At 45.8% G+C, this 16,730-nt stretch overlaps 1 protein-coding gene across 2 annotated transcripts; it reads right to left on the minus strand.

The window, feature by feature from the left end:
- Positions 1-1,189: 1,189 nt before the first annotated feature.
- Positions 1,190-15,183, minus strand: LOC118213352 (ras association domain-containing protein 2-like). Of its 2 annotated transcripts, none has more exons than XM_035392261.1 (10): positions 14,958-15,183; positions 7,647-7,729; positions 6,988-7,063; positions 6,263-6,414; positions 5,307-5,401; positions 4,811-4,950; positions 4,270-4,423; positions 3,213-3,334; positions 2,302-2,399; positions 1,190-1,848 (listed from the first exon to the last, which is right to left on the minus strand). In XM_035392261.1, exons 2-10 carry the CDS (start codon positions 7,697-7,699, stop codon positions 1,779-1,781), a joined length of 960 nt encoding a protein of 319 aa, XP_035248152.1. In that variant the 5' UTR covers positions 7,700-7,729; positions 14,958-15,183; the 3' UTR covers positions 1,190-1,778. The 2 variants fall into 2 exon arrangements, with proteins under 2 accessions (XP_035248152.1, XP_035248153.1); XM_035392262.1 differs by lacking the exon at positions 14,958-15,183 and adding an exon at positions 7,840-8,468.
- Positions 15,184-16,730: the final 1,547 nt, after the last annotated feature.

The following is a 16,730-nucleotide window of genomic DNA, read 5'->3' on the forward strand; positions in this document are numbered from 1 at the left end:
GTCCTTATTTCTCCATCTCCCGTTCGCTCTCCCCCCCCCTATTTCCCTCGCTTTCGCACGCCCCCGTGGTTGTTGCCACGGCAATGGCAGCGAGCATACATGTTTGATGGAGACTAAGGTTTCTATACAGCGGATGGAAACAAAAGGAATGGCGGTCAGGAAAAAAACAGCGGACCTGATCCGAGAACAAAACACGACAAACATCCAGGGGACTCTGCCAGGCACACATATTTATTACATTTTAAATAATCAACGTATCATCCGACAGATCAAAAGCATTCATATTTAAGGCATTGTCCTTAACATGGAAGAAATAAAAGGTCTTCTCGGTATTAAAAAACACACCAACGCACACAAATATTCATAAGATACAAAATAAAAATAAACAGAAATAACAGTCCGTAATAAACTACACGAACAACACAAGAAGACGCAAACATGCGCAAACACAATAGAAAATCTATTATTTTGGCCATCAGCTCCACAGATCTCTTTGTATAGCTGGTTACACAATATCCACAAAATGCTTTTCAACTGAACTTGATCAGTTTCTGCAATCAAAATAAACATACGTGTGGGCAGGAGTGTGTGCACACATACAGTACACACACACACACACACACACACACACAAACGTAATCTTTAAAAACAGGGGTCCTCAATGCTGATCCTGGAGAGTTGTGGGGTTTCCTGCGTTTGTTTTTGCCTAAAAAAATCAGCACCCAATTTAGACCCACAAGGCCTCTTTAATTGCTAAAGTACACCAACAGACCCAGAATCAGGGTGAAAGATCCCTGCTTTAAACATTGCACATTCCTCTAAATCCAACTGTCTCTATAATCTTCTTTGTGGAGCCATCTTTGCAATAGCAGTGTTTTTATTTTGTGCCATCATAAGGTAATGTGCTTGGCTGGATTCTGTCAGAAAACGAACCCCCCACCCCCAAAAACATAGGCCAGGCTTGGGGTTCAGAGATGGAGTGGAGGGTCATGTGCTTTGGAATGGGAAGAATTGGTCCGGCCTGCATTCGCTGGAAGAGCCTGGGGTCAGGGGGGTGCCCAAACTGAGTGTGGAACGAGAACCTCCTGATTGGACACCATCTCCTGTCCGTCACAGGACAGTCCTAGATGGACAGCACATCTGTCCCCCTTGGCCAGCGAGGACCACAGGGCTGAGAGGTTACTGGAAAGCGAGCCAAGCCGCGGCTGAGATCAGCAGGCCTGTCCTCAGTGTAGGTGCTCAGAAAAGCCTGTTCCAGCAGTGCGACAGTTAAGTGAGCCTGCTTTACAGCTTAACACCTCTGAAAAGCCTCTTCCAAAGTGTAAACATTGAGAGAGCCTGTTCCGTAGCGGAGATACGTAGAAGCAGCTCAGTGGTAACGCGAGTGGACCTAATCCTGCCCTGACCTGACAGAGAGGCAGTTTGAGCTAGGCAGAATCAGCTCAGGGGAATGTGCTTTTGCCCTCCTGCAGGAGGACAGTCTGATTGGCTGGGTTAGTCACCGTATATATATTTGCAAAGTCCCATGGGAAAAAAGTGCTATAGGAAACGTCTTTCTTTTCTGACATTGGTGTCATAACGGGCGTTATTGCTCTGCACCAGTACTGCCACTGCTCCTCACCTGTACCGGGTGAGTCTAAAACAGAGCGAAAAAAAGGAGAAGGAGAGACTGTATGGAGAAGGGATAGAAGGTAAGAGGAACCAGGTGGAAGGATGGAAGGAGGGTGAGAAACCCAATTAAGGCAGAGTTTTCTTGGGGTTCCTGCAGTGTGGCGGGGTCACACATAGGTGGACCGCTCGGTCAGAGATTGCAACTGCTTCTCAATGATACAGCGAAATAATTTGTACCTGAAAAAAACAAGAGTGGAAGAGAGACAAGAGAGAGGTAAAGAAGAGAGAGAGAGAGAGAGTGAGAGAGAGAGCTTAGAACATTTGTAGGATCTAGTTGTACTGCTGCAGAATTAATTTTGTTTAATGTATGTCTCCCCCTGGTGGACAGAACATGGTTCTGCAACCCTGAGGTGACGTCAAACGCACTATGCCAGTCTTCAACTATGCCTAAAAACTGGTAGGAGCCCTGTATAGTTGTAAAAAAGGTTCCATATGCATTTGAAAATTCAATAAAATGAGTTTTTAAAAATCTTTTTGAGCACAAGTATAATCTCAAGTATAGTATCATGGTTCTGCTCCTAAAGATAAAACATTTTCCTGCTCTTTCAAATGTAAGGTAATTTTCCCTGTTCCACAGTGAATATTGTGAGTGCTTGGTCGGGATTTCGTTATCGGTAGAGAGGGAATTACCGTTTTCTGAGCTTCTGTACCTCCCTGTCCTCCTCCTCCTTCAGTTTGGTGATGAAACTCCGCAACACCGGCATCTCAAACTTGATGTACTGCGCCACCTGTAGGCGAAGCAAAGCGTTACCATACTTAAGGAGTCACTCTGAGATCGAGAACAAGCAAAACAGATAGAGACATTGAACCAGATCACCCATGTGTTCTGAGGAAGTGCGGAGAAAGGTTTCATGATTACATGATCTCAGGATCACTGGGTCACATGGTCCAAGAATCACATCTCAGACTCTACACAGGGTTTTTGTCAGTCCAAACTTAGAGCACAATATTAACCCTTTAACTAAAGGAATCCACACAAATGCCCCCTCGTTGTATTTAAATGACTTTTATACATTCACTCAGTAATGCTTGCACCATCCTTTTTCACTGGTGTTACTTATATCTTGTGACTACATAAAAGGTTTTTCAGAATTTTACTTCGCAGTTCAAACTGCACAAACCATGTCTCATTTTGTTTTACAGGTGTTTGTTTTTTTTGTGTAATTTCGCCTACAGGCTGCTTGAATAAACACCAAGGCGACCCGTTTAGGGCAGTTCAATGCAGGACAGACGCTGCTATAGACCCACTAGAAACCCAGCTCTGTATTCTTAACATTCTAATTTGAATTTGTGACAATACTGCAGCAGTGGACATCCTGTACCGTTAGCACAGGAAACTCCTACTACCAGCAGGAACTTCCTGTAAATAAGAGGCAGACGGGCTGGAAGACAGGTAGGGGATTGAATATCTGGGGATCGAAAGGGTCAAATGGAAACGAGGTCACATGGTCTCAGGTCGCATGGTCCCAGGTCACATGGTCTCGGGTCACATGGTCCCAGGTCACATGGCCCCAGGGTTAAAGTGGGTAAAAGAGTCTCACGTCGTAGGTGACCTCCTCTCCCAAGTCCTCCTCCATGAGGAAGACCTTGCAGACCTGCTCGCACGGGCCCTGGAGCACACGAATCGCCAGGGGATGATCGCTGCGTTTCAGCTTCGCTCGCTCTGGGAGAAACACACACACACACACACAACCACGCTCAGTTACACACTGCTAAACACACACATACACACACACACACGTACACACACATACTGCTAAACACACGCATACACACACACACACGTACACACACATACTGCTAACACACACACAATCACGCTCAGTTACACACTGCTAAACACACACATATATACACACACACACACACAATCACGCGCAGTTACACACTGCTAAACACACACATACACACATACATACACACACATACTGCTAACACACACACAATCACGCTCAGTTACACACTGCTAAACACACACACAATCATGCTCAGTTACACACTGCTAAACACACACATACACACACACACGTACACACACATACTGCTAACACACACACAATCACGCTCAGTTACACACTGCTAAACACACACACAATCATGCTGTTATACACTGCTCAACACACGCATACACACACACACGTACACACACATACACACACACAATCACGCTCAGTTACACACTGCTAAACACACGCATACACACACACACACGTACACACACATACTGCTAACACACACACAACCACGCTCAGTTACACACTGCTAAACACACACATACATACACACACACACACACAGAATTACAAGCCACTATAAACAAACACACACAATCACGCTGTTATACACTGCTAAACACACACATACATACACACACACATACACACACATACTGCTAACACACACGTACACACAGTATTACAAGCCGCTATAAACAAATACACACAAACAAACAGACAGTAATACACACATACACAGACATAAACACACACATACATGCAGTGTTACAAACTGCAGTGTAAAAATGCACACACACACACACACACACACGTGCACACACTCACGCACGCATGCGCGCAGATGCGGGCAGCAGGCACTGACCGCCACTGGTGTGCACGAGGTACAAGGCGAAGTCGTCGGGGCTGTTCTCGATCTTAAATTTGCTGAGCAGCACGCGCAGGACCTGAGGGGTGGTCATACAGCTGTTGATGCGGACGTTCGTCAGAGTGCCGTACGCAGGGGTGAACACTGCTGTCTGAGAGAGAGAGAGAGAGGGAGAGGGGGAGAGAGAGGGAGAGAGAGAGAGAGAGGGAGTGCCAGAGAGAGAGGGAGAGGGGGAGAGAGAGGGAGAGAGAGTTTCATGATACTATTCATCGTCTTATGATTTTGATTTAAAAAAATGACTTGCTTTGTGCTACAATAAAAAATGAATGATTCTAGGGAGAAAATGAGAGGGGGACAGACAGACAAAATTTAGAGGTGTCTGTTTCCATGCAACACAAGATCCAGAACTGAAGACCAGACCTCTGCAGTTATCACAGTGAAATGTGCACTGCTGTAAACCTCAGGGTGAATCCTGCTGTTCCAAGCTGAATAGTGCAGTGCATTCACACACACACACATTCGCATCCTGTGCTGTTACCTTGTGGTTGTAGTAGTGGCCGTTGATGGAGAATCGATGGCGTCTGATTCGCCGCTGGTCGCTAGGCGATCGCCGGGGGCCCCGCCTCCACACCCCTGCATCACTTTTAGTCCTCAGGAGCTGTGGGGATTCTTCCTCTCCTTCCCCAGACAGACAAAGGAACAGACAGACAATCAGTCAGTCAGTCAGTCAGTCAGTCAGTGTGTGCGTGAGTGCGTTCTTCACAGGCGGAATCAATAAGATGACTGCAACACCAACAGAGTACTAACAGCGTTTCAGGTTGAACAAATGTGTAAAACTCCCTAAATATCCCGTTTGGAACATAGCATTTATGGTTGAAATACAGGACATCCCAAATAATATGAGGTGGTCGGCAACAGAGATGGATACACGGGGTATAAAAGGCTGCTTCTCGAGTACAGCTAAAAAAAAAAAACTTGCCAGTCAACTGATCTGCACCCGCCTCTGAGCGCAACGAAAACGCCCTCACTCTGACCTGTCTCTGCTTCCTTCTTCACAGCGCTGTTGTTCGATTGGCCCTCTGGCTCTGTCACCTCGACGGAAGGCGGGGCTTGCTGGGAACCCTCTTTACTGTGGATGGGGAGAGAGATTTATTTAAGCTCATTGTGATCCTCACCACCATAATAGCTAATGATTATGTCTCACGATCATTAGTTAAATAAATACTGTTGTATACAGCACACTCCTTGCACGATACACTTTGTGCATTTCTGTATTTCATGCCAAAAAAAGCTTATTGAACTGGAACTGAGAGGGGGTCCTGATGGTCATCAATTTTCCCTTAAAAGTAGAACAGCTTTGTTTGCCTATGCCTGTTTATAAGTCGCATAATAGTAGGAATATATGAACCATTTCATATTTGTATATGACTGCTTTGCAACACTTTTGCTCTGCTAATAAAGCACCATTAAATTGAACTGAACAGAACAAGTGAAAGACGGAAGAGAAAGAGGGGTGGTGGGATTGGAAGCTGTCGAAGGTAACATGAATACACAGACATTCACACCTCACACTTGTCCTGTTTACTATAAAAGATAAAACAACGAGATTCATCAGTTTCAGCATACTGCCTTCAACATACTTCATCTTTGTATGTTTATACTCCCTACCATCCTCTCTATTTACCCTGTGAACAGTAAAGTCATCCAGGCACTTCATTAATGTAATGTCAATCTTGATTTTATTTTACTCATTCAGAATTTTTCTGGACCCACCTGATACCTGCACAAACAGATCCATAAATACAGCTTTTATGCACACACTGGTACATATTGAGCAAAGGGAACAGAGGAAGCCAGGAGTTCTGTGGGTTCTTTGCACAGTGCTGCTGTTTATGCACAGCTTGCCTTTTGCCCGCGGTTCAACCCCATCTCAGCACTTCCTGTGTACCGATTACAAGCCAACTTCCCCATTTGAACCTTGACCTCTGACCTCTGAGCCTCCAGATTGCAGCCCGAGTGCCAGGATGTGGAGGCGGGAGGCGGTCTGATTCGCTCCTTGTCGTCCTGCATCTGAAGCCTGATTGGCCGTCGCAGGCCCCAGGAGATGTTGAGCAGCCCCTCCACGATCAGCTCGTCCTCCTCCTGCGTGGGCCGGGGCGAGACACAACACAACACTGCACACAAGACCGCTGAACGACCACAGTCATGCACCACACCAAAATAGGAATAAATCAGTTCCGCCATTTTAAGGTTCCATGGTCAACAAAGAGTTTTATCCACACTAGTTTCAGTTTGTAAGGTTAATGGGGTAAATATTGTTAATAAATAGCATAATTTAGCATATACAAAGTTATTTTTAGAACTTAATTTTATCAATAACATTATAATTACTGCTACTTTTAGTCTTACAAATAAAGAGAGTGAGAGAGACAGAGAACATGTGACGGATTTTATTGAATCACTTGTTCATTTATCCTCCATTTCATTTTTCTACTTAATGGCTGTGTGTCATGTCTGTACATGTATCTGTGCTTTGGTATATACAAGATCTCTTACGTCGTGCCGATTTAAATTTGGGGGGAAAAAAAGTGAATATGAGAAAGAGAGAGTGGGAGAAAGCATGAGAGAGGGAATGAGGGAGGGAGGAAGAGAGAGAACACACCATGCAATAAAGAAAGCGAGGGAACACTGTACGAAGAGAAGCATGGGTCTCACCTCCCTGTGTCGGAGCTGGAGCGTCTGTCCCTCATAGTACAGGTTGTAGGTTTTCAGGTGTGACAGCAGAACGCTCCTGCAACAGACAGCGCAACCACCGCCTCATCAGTCCTCACAGGGCCTAGCCTGCAGAAGTGAGCCGGCCCCACAGAACCCACAGTACTAGCTGCAAAGGCCACACTGAAAAGCCCCAAACACCTTTAGCAACAAGCCTCTCTTGGTGCTTAGGCACTAATACTGAGTGCGACAGCATCAGACGAGGCCCCGCTGGTCAGCTCGTCCAAAGGCCTGTAGGAGGAAGGGCTTCTGGTGGGAGGTGACGGACGGTAACGGACGGTAAATTAACTTACCGCATATACACCGTCCATCAGCGGCCATTTTAAAACACTGCAGCTGTTGCATGCACTGTACTAGCGGGAGGGTGTGGTTATTTTTTTACACATTAAAGACATTTTAATAACATCTGAATGTATATTAGGCTTTATTTTAAAGGAGGGGTCGGGGCTGTATAATATTTATTTCCAAATAAAATGAGATAAGGGGGAGTCATGGCCCAGAAGCATGGTAACTGTCACAGTCCGGCAGGTGGTGGGGAGGGTTGCCGGGAGGGTTGCCGGGAGGGTTGCCAGGTGGGTTGCCAGGTTGGTGCCGGGGCTTACTTGCTGACAAATCTGTTCTCCCCGATCTGAACGGAGTCCTGTCCGTCAGCCATCCTCGCTCAGCGGAAGCAGCATGGGTGGGGCTGCAGGAGAAGAGGGGTGGGAACAAAGCCCGGGCTGATTAACCAATAGCAGAGCGGGTGGAGCTCAAAGACAAAGACAGGCTCAGAGAGCGGGGAGGTGCAGCATTTACCGCAGAAATGGGGTCTTATGATGCCCCGTGACTCCTGGGATAGACAAACCCAACAGGACAAACACACATTGATCCACACACCGCACAAACACTCTCACAAACACTCACACACACACAGAGCAGACACCTCACATGACCACAGTTATGAGTGCACCAAATGACTGCACCAACTCAGAAAGCCTGTTAGTAACACAGTAAGTAATGCAAAAACAAACTAACACACATGCATGCATGTACACGCACACACACACACACACTTCTATAACTCTGCACACACAATAAAAAAACAGAAAGTTTAGAGCAGGGAATGAGCCATTTATCCCATCTTGACTCAATACTGGCCACAGTCTGGAGCGCATCAAACCACTGTGCCGAGCCTGGTCTGGAACAATAGCCTCTGCTCTGCTTACCCTGAAAGAGCCAGCTAGCCATTCCGCGCATTTACAAACCTCTCTCTCTCACAAACACACTGGCCCCACATCACTCTGTTCTTTCCCTTATCAGGACACCGCATCCAGTTATTTCAGGGAGATGATTCACAGCTTGTATCTTTATAAGGTGTTGATATGCATATACAGATGTTCACTGAAGCAATGCAGATTAAGGACCTTACTCAAGGGTACAACAGCAGGACTCCCCCCCCACCCCAACCAACCCCCACCCCTCTGCCTCCCTCAGCACAAACCCTTGGGTTCCAGGCACCCCCCATGCCCTCCACACCACCAGCCCCGGATACAAATTCATATTTCAAATACATTTAACTGTTTAAATGCTGGCACAATGAGAACACACTATCGCAGACCCTTGAGATTTTCAACTGAAACGTGTTACTAACCACCACACACAATTGCGTGATTGAAGAGTGTTCTGAATATTGGTGAAAACAGACCTCAGTATTGTGCGGGAGTCATGCTGGTTAAACCATTCTGAACGCAGTGCTTGATCCAGGTTTGCGCAGCACACCGGCACAACGCTAACCCGCTAACCCGCTAACCCTAACCGCGCGGCTGCAGCGTCGGGGGAGAGCGGACGAACGACTGCGTGCCTGACGCTGCGGTCCTGCTGGACACGCGGCCTGCAGTACCTCTGGAGCTCTGCCGGACTGCTGCCTGTACGCCACACTCAGCTGCCGTTCAATTCAGCAAGTTTGGGGCCGTGTAGAGGTATAAGCACTGGCCTACCACCGCAGAGACCTGGGTTCAATCCCTGGCAGCAGTACTTCCGGCTTGGTCAGACGTTCCTACGAACACAGTTGGCAGTGTTCACGGGTGGGGAAGCCGGTGAGGGTATGAGTCCTGATCGTTGCATTAGCGACTCCTACTGGTCGGTCGGGGCACCTGTTCAGCAGGGAGGGGAACTGGGGGAGATAGTGTGAACCTCCGCACGCGTTACGCTCTCCCAGTGAAACTCCTCGCTGTCAGGTGAAAAGAAGCGGTTGGTGACTCGGAGTATCCAACCGGCATGGAGGAGGAGGCATGTGGTAGTCTACAACTTCCCCAGACCGACAGAGGATAGCGCATTGACCAGGACTGTGGCTGGTTCACACAGGGAATTGGTATAATCACTAAATTGGGGAAAAAATGGGGGAAAAATGGCAAAAAATAAATAAAATCTGCAAATTTGATTATGTCTCTTTACAATACTGATCCTCTGCAACAGGAAATACTGTCACTTACCAATTGCATCACATCCTGCCACAGGTTATAAGCCGCCAGTGTGAAAGGCTACAACTAAGACAGATCCATGTATCCACCACACTCCACGAGCCACAGACACATTCAGGTGAAGTGCTGCCGCCGTGCTTATTTCAGCTGTGCTTTGATTGGTCTCTTTTCAGAACTGCTCCTCTACAACAGAAATCTCCACCCCCCTACCAACGACATCACATCCTGTTGAAAGATACAGGATGCTGGTGAGAAATGCTAAGACAGCCACACCTACGTTCATAAGCTCACCAAAGGTCAAGTTAAATCGGAGTGTGATGTCATGGGTTAAAAAAAGGTCAAAGGGTCAAAAAATCTGTTAAATCAGAACACGGCAACAGTTTCTGTCAATTCACTCCCTTTTCGATAGTATAGAGAGAGGGGGAGGGAATGGAAGAGATGAGAGAGAGGGGAAGAGAAAGGTCCTTCTGGGGGATCCTCCCCTCCCCCTCCCAGTGAGGCTCTTCCTTTTTGGCTGGGCTCACACGGGAAGTGAAGGCTATTCTCTCATCGTCACACAGACTTCCCCCTCGCAGACTGTTACAAACATAAACACTACAGGCCCCCCCATACGCACACCGGCTTCAATGCACACAGAGGCACTGACACACACAAATATGTACATACAGGTATGTGAATACACACACAACTGTACCTATAACACACAGAGGCAAAAACACAAGCTTGTGCAAACACAGAGGCACACACACACACACATACATGCACACACACACACACACACACACACATACATGCTCACACACACACACACACACACACACACACACATACACACACAACTGTACCTATAACACACAGAGGCATAAACACCAGCATGTGCAAACACAGAGGTACGCACACACACACACACACATACATACACACACACACACACACACAACTGTACCTATAACACACAGATGCATAAACACCAGCATGTGCAAACACAGAGGTACGCACACACACACACACACACACACACATACACACACAACTGTACCTATAACACACAGAGGCAAAAACACAAGCTTCTGCAAACACAGAGGCACACACACACATCATGCACACACACACACACTCACAAGCATACACACACAAAGCCACATGGACACAAAAACACAAAAGTGTGAAAACGTAGAGGTACTGTAAACAGTTACATTTCAACACACTCCTCACACAGAGTCAGAACTCAGAACGCATTGTCCACGGCACTATGAAATATTAAACCTCCATCAAAACCATCGCACGCTTCCGTTCTATGAATATTTCAGCACCTGTGCCGGGTCCCGTCAGGCACGTGCTCCGTGAGGCTGCAGTTTAACCCCTTATCGCCCGCAGTCTCCTGTCCCCCATAATGCACAAGGCCATCTGTGGGTCACAGGAATAGGGACTTCTCCATTCAAGTTCAGTCCAGGAAATGAATTTAAAGTGAATCCGTTAGTTGAGAATTCCACATAGACGATTTGGGGAATTTTTCCAATTTCCCAAAAGGTTCTATGTGGAATTCTCAATGCATGAATTCAGTTTAAATTAATTTCCTGGATCGACTGGACTGAAAAGGAACGGACCCAAACTCTGCTTGGATAATGAGGGGTTTGAGCCTCACTTCTTTGAAACAGGCCCTGATAAAGCACAGATTCGGGGCCATTAAGCGTGGTCTGGAAGTGTATATGACACTGCCGTTTCAGAAAGTCTGGTATGCAGCGTGGTTCTGCTAGCTTCATGTGGCCTTCATAAGGCATACATACACAGACACTTTCATATTCAAGGTGCTAACAATTTAATAAAAAGTTACAGTTAAGACAAAGTTTTTTTTTTCCAAAATCATGTTCACAGTCGCAGTGTGGAGTGACATGAAATTTCCCATGCATGGTTTCATATTTTTTCAAAAACATGCGCTAAATCGCTCTACTTTGGCAGACACGGAGTACTGCAGGTGTTTATGAATGCTATTGGTCAGTGACTGGCTGGGGCACGGTGGAGGCGGGGCTTGCTCTGGGCCCTATGTCTGGGAAATTTCAGGGACTCCGTATTATCTGCAGACTCTAACCTTGGCATAGGTTTGGCTCCCTGGCTGAGATTAGACACGGCTAGCACGTATGAGTCTCTGTGGATAAACCAAACTTCAGCTGAACCTCTGAGTTATGGCATAACACACACACACACACACACAGAGACACACACACTCACCGACACACACATTACCTCAGCTCTGAAACTCTGAATCAGATAACACATGCACAGACCCAGACACACAATGCAGCCAAATATGAATTAAAGTGCACACACTACATTCAAAGACAGTCTACATTCTGTCAGACTGTTCAAAACAGAGAGAGAGAGAGAGAGAGAGAGAGAGAGAGAGCAAGAAAGTTGGGCAGTAGGGGTTTTCATACACTGGAGACACATTAATTATGAACACAGACAAACTACTAATATAGCCAAAGTAAAAATACTAGCGCTCTCTCTCTCTCTCTCTCTCACTCACTCTCTCACTCGTGCATCCAGTAATTGCTAGGAGGAAGTTTAAAGTCTGACAAAAATCTGACCAGCAGGCTTTCTGCAGTTTTCCGTCTGAAACTGGAGACACTGGAGGAGTTTACTGGAACCGCCCCAGAAACAGGAAAGAGCTTTCACTGGGGGTATCGCTGCAGCATGTCGCCCAATCAGAGAGCACCATGGGATTCTTCTACCTCCCTGTGGACCTGGCCTCTGCCCTCTCCTTTCACCCTCCTCTCCCTCATGCTCTCTCTATCACTCCCTCCAACTGTACTCCCCAACTTCTGCCTTCTGCCTTCTGTCTTTCACCCCTCTTCCACTCTCATCCGCAGTTTCTTTCTCTGACATTACATTACCGGCAATGAGCAGACGTTCTAAATCCGCAGCAACTAAACACAAAGTTTTACACAGAATCCGTTTCTACAGTTATTTACTACAGTTATTTTCTACAGTTATTTTTCTTACTGAAGCAGACTCAATTTATTTTAAGGACAGTTTCCTCTTTATCTCCTTCCATCTGACCTACTCATTTCCTGTAGCTGAATGCTGATCATATCTTCCTCTCTCTCTCAATGTGGCCCCCTCCTCATTCTCAGTACAGTACACTACACTGTACAGTCCCCTCCATTGATTTCTCTCAAATGTCTGTCTCTTTACCAGGTGTGAATGATTATGACAAGATGTCAGCTTGGCAGAAGCCTCTCTGGGCTAATTTACATACACTAATACTTCTTCAATTCTTTGCAAAAAAAAAAAAAACTGCATTTATATTAGGTGCTTTAACAATATGAGGAACACACACACACACAAGCCATTAAGAGTAGTGCAGAATATGGCGGGGGGGGACTCCAAAATGGTAGAGCTGGTGGGGTAATATAATGGTTAGGGAACTGGGCTTGTAACTCAGAGGTTGCAGGTTCCCTTTGAAAAAGGTAGGCTACTTTGCCTGAAATGCTTAAGTAGCCTATATAACTATAGCATATATATAACTATACATAACCAATAAGATGGACATCAAAGTGAACAGTACTGGCACCACCATTGACTGAGAGAGGGGCAACCTACTGTGTACAGCACTGACCTCTCCAAAACCAACCAAACCCTCCAAGAAAAATAACCATAGCCTCTTTCCTGAACTCTCTCTTTCTTTTCCTCTCGCTCACCCCTTCTCATCCCTTGCAGCTTGCTGCTCCACGTGTCCTCCTCTGTGCCCACCCCCCCCCAATAGAAACATTTTGAAGGTGGGCAGTAAAGACTCCCTTGGGCTGAGTAAAGCTTTGGCATGACGGATCACCAATCACCCCCAACCCCTCCCCTCGCACCGCGCTCTTCCCTCCCCCCGCATTTTAAACCTAACTCACCAGGCTGTTGCTGTTGTTGCCATGGTGACCCCCATAACAGTTGCAGACAGAGGACCAGATCCATTGGATGCAGTGCCAGCAATCAAGTTTTTTTTTCTACTCCTTCGATTGACGACCAGAAATTTTACACGCACTAATGGTCTGTAGAGCTGTTAAACATTCAGTTTTTTCCCTAACATTTCATCCCCACATCAGTTACCATTTTTTGACCTGTTGCCATGTTCCCAACCATAAACGACCAAAGACGGCTTGAAACAAAACTAAAATGGAAAAAAACACCAATTCAATTCTGATAACAACATAACTGCCAAAACTCTGGTTGGCTTCATCACAGGTCACATTCTCCCAGATTGATTTTGCACAGCGGCGTTTCTCACACAGCCTGTATGCTTGTTAAAGCAATTCAGGTCAAAAATGCCTTTCTCATAGAATATAAAAACAGTGCCACTATTGAACAATATTCATGTTTGGGGGGGGGGGGGGTCTTTTCATACACATGGAAATGAAATGCACTCAATACAAAATGCACTTGCATACACACACACACACACACATATATATATATATGGCACGATGCCATATATATAATAAAAAGAAAAAGAGAAAACATACACAGAAAAGCACATTGCTCAAAAAAATGTATCGAGTGGATATGTATGGAAAGGCATGAGATTAAATTAAGGAGAATCGCGGCTCCTCCAAGAGACCTGAACTGCAGGCCAGTTCCCAACCAGCATACCAAACTGTTGCGTAAGCACGCAGGGATCAAGCTATATTAACATCAAAGACTCAGTATTCTCCTTACATTAAGTGTTCAATTTCACGTTCTGCTCATTCACAAATGTCAACAATGTGCCGAGAATATACAAAAGCCTGGAAATTAACATATTCGCCAAAATTGGCTATCTGTAAGGTCTAGGTTCTGAAAAATACAAAAATGTGTCAATGCATTTTGGCCGTTTCAGATCAATGAGTATTTCCGTTCACTCGTCTTCGACGGAAATATTGGGTTGCACTGTTACGTAAGCCAGACACAAACAGAACTGCAAATCCAAAGCAGTAGCGGTCAACTTCTTGGTCAATATCAGGCTGAGATTTCCAGCATAGGTTACCGCTGTCTTGACGCACGAGGCGAGGGAAAGTAGCCCCAGAACAGTCAACGTCTTTACCCTGAAATTACTAGAGAAATTTTAAAATCCGAATCCCGTTACGTCCCTCTGGATCACGCTGACTGTCGTACACACTACGCAGAAAAACTTTCCCCTTTATTTACGCGTTTAATCAAAACGTTGCTCTCTGGTGGGTAATAATTTAAAGCACGATGCCATCAAAACCGCGTTCAAATTATGCACAATCTACACACAGTAGCAGCTGGTTTGAAGACACTGACTACACAGACCAGACTAAAACCAGAGACCATCGTTAATAGGTAGGCTACCCGTATAACTGTTTCGCTCAACCAATACGTCCTTAATTGGTCGCAAAATAACGTGCCACTAACACTAACGTTTTCCACGTAAGTTACAGAGTAGCAAGCACCACGCATAACACTTACTTGAATTTGTGTGCGCCTTCCCCTTCTACAAATCGTTTTAATCGCGATAGGTGGGGTGAGGGGGTGCGAGCAGCAAGCGCGTGCCTGACGCGTGTGTCACTTCACTGGTGCCGTCAGCTCGACTGGTGGCGTTTCGTTCGGCTTTGGTGTGCGCGACGCATCGGAATCAAATCTGTGCATTGGAAGGGGAGAGGCGAGCCCCCCCAGCTATCAGCTGTGCTGGCTTCCTCAACGCGCTATTAGCCAATCGTAGTCTCGCCTGACGCCTCTTTGTTTTGTACAACTGCCCAATTACAACGGAGATAAAGTGACGGAAGGAACCGCGAAAACAATGCGCTCATTTGACACATATTGCTACATCATGTTGTAGGAACAATCAATGCGTGTCTCCACCACAGTACTTAAGCATGCGTAAATTGGCGTTAATATGCCTGCATGTCGACCTGAATCTGTATCCTTGATAGATTTCTGAATATAAAGCCGAATTAAATATATGTTTTGGAAACTCGTTACGATGTTGAATGCAAGGAGGATAACAGGCGTTATCGTCTTGTTACTTGGTTATTTTCCGCAGTTTCACGTACCCACATACCAGGTAATTAAAACCCAGAAAACTCATTCTCCATTTTATTTTTGTGTCATTTCCCAACCTCCTTACATTCGACACATAACACTAAATTCGAGTTTTTATTTTCAATACTCTACTGACCCATACAGAAAGTGAAAGGTAAGACCAGGTGTCCAATTTACTATCTTGCATGCCCAACTAATATTGTTGGGCAGCACGGGTGGCACATGTTGACGGTGGGCAGCACAGTGGGTACAGCAAGAAGGTCCTGCGCTGGAATCCGGCCTGGGCCTTTCTGTGTGCGGTTTGCATGTTCCCCCCGTACTCTGGTGTGCGTGAATGGTGTGTGGCCTGTCCAGGGTGTATTCCTGTCTTGCCCCAGGCTGGGACAGGCTCCAGCACGCCCTGCAAACCCCCGTTCAGGATAAGCAAGATCATGGATGGATATCGGGACATTCTTTTGGGAGATTGGTGTGGTTTGATCAGACTACTTCAGCCTGAATTCCTTTCCCCACAGGGGAGTCACTAAGTAAAGCAAGTTATTAATTATTCATGACAAGGAATACACACAGTAACACTGCTCCCTCCCAGAGCTTAGCCTAGAAATGACCACTCTTCACAGTTTACTACGTCATCTGTTTAATTGGGTGTCAGTGCTGTATAATGGTTTGGGAATTGCTGTTTGGAATGGGGACAGAATTACCGCGTAGAATATCCAAGTGTGCAAAACCGATTGTATGTAGGAATGTAAACTGTGTAAATCCATCTGGATAAGAGTGTCTGCAAAATGGCTCCATTTGAAAAATGTAATATGAGAGAGATGCAGATTTGCACAGATCTCCAGCCCCGTGGGCTCCAGCTCAGCAGCAATGTGCTGACCAAAACAAACTGCAACAAGTTCTTAATGGTAATTAAAGGTACACCACCACCACCACCACCACCAGGCATACAAGCAATACAACAGACTACATTAATTCTCTAGCGTCTTTTATTAAATAGGTTTTCATTCGTTCATTATTTGTCAGCATAAAACAGTTGTTGCTACAGTTAGTATACACAATGCATGTGTGGTCCAGGAGTTTACAGCACATGTCTGTAACATACGTCTTCTATGCATTTAGGTTTCTTTTAAAGTGTCGTATTCAGTATTCTTTTCTCTTTACAAATTATCAATATGAAATAGAAAGCAATAATATAAAAATACT

Source organism: Anguilla anguilla, chromosome 14 (assembly GCF_013347855.1).
Source record: "Anguilla anguilla isolate fAngAng1 chromosome 14, fAngAng1.pri, whole genome shotgun sequence".
Classification (NCBI taxonomy): domain Eukaryota; kingdom Metazoa; phylum Chordata; class Actinopteri; order Anguilliformes; family Anguillidae; genus Anguilla; species Anguilla anguilla.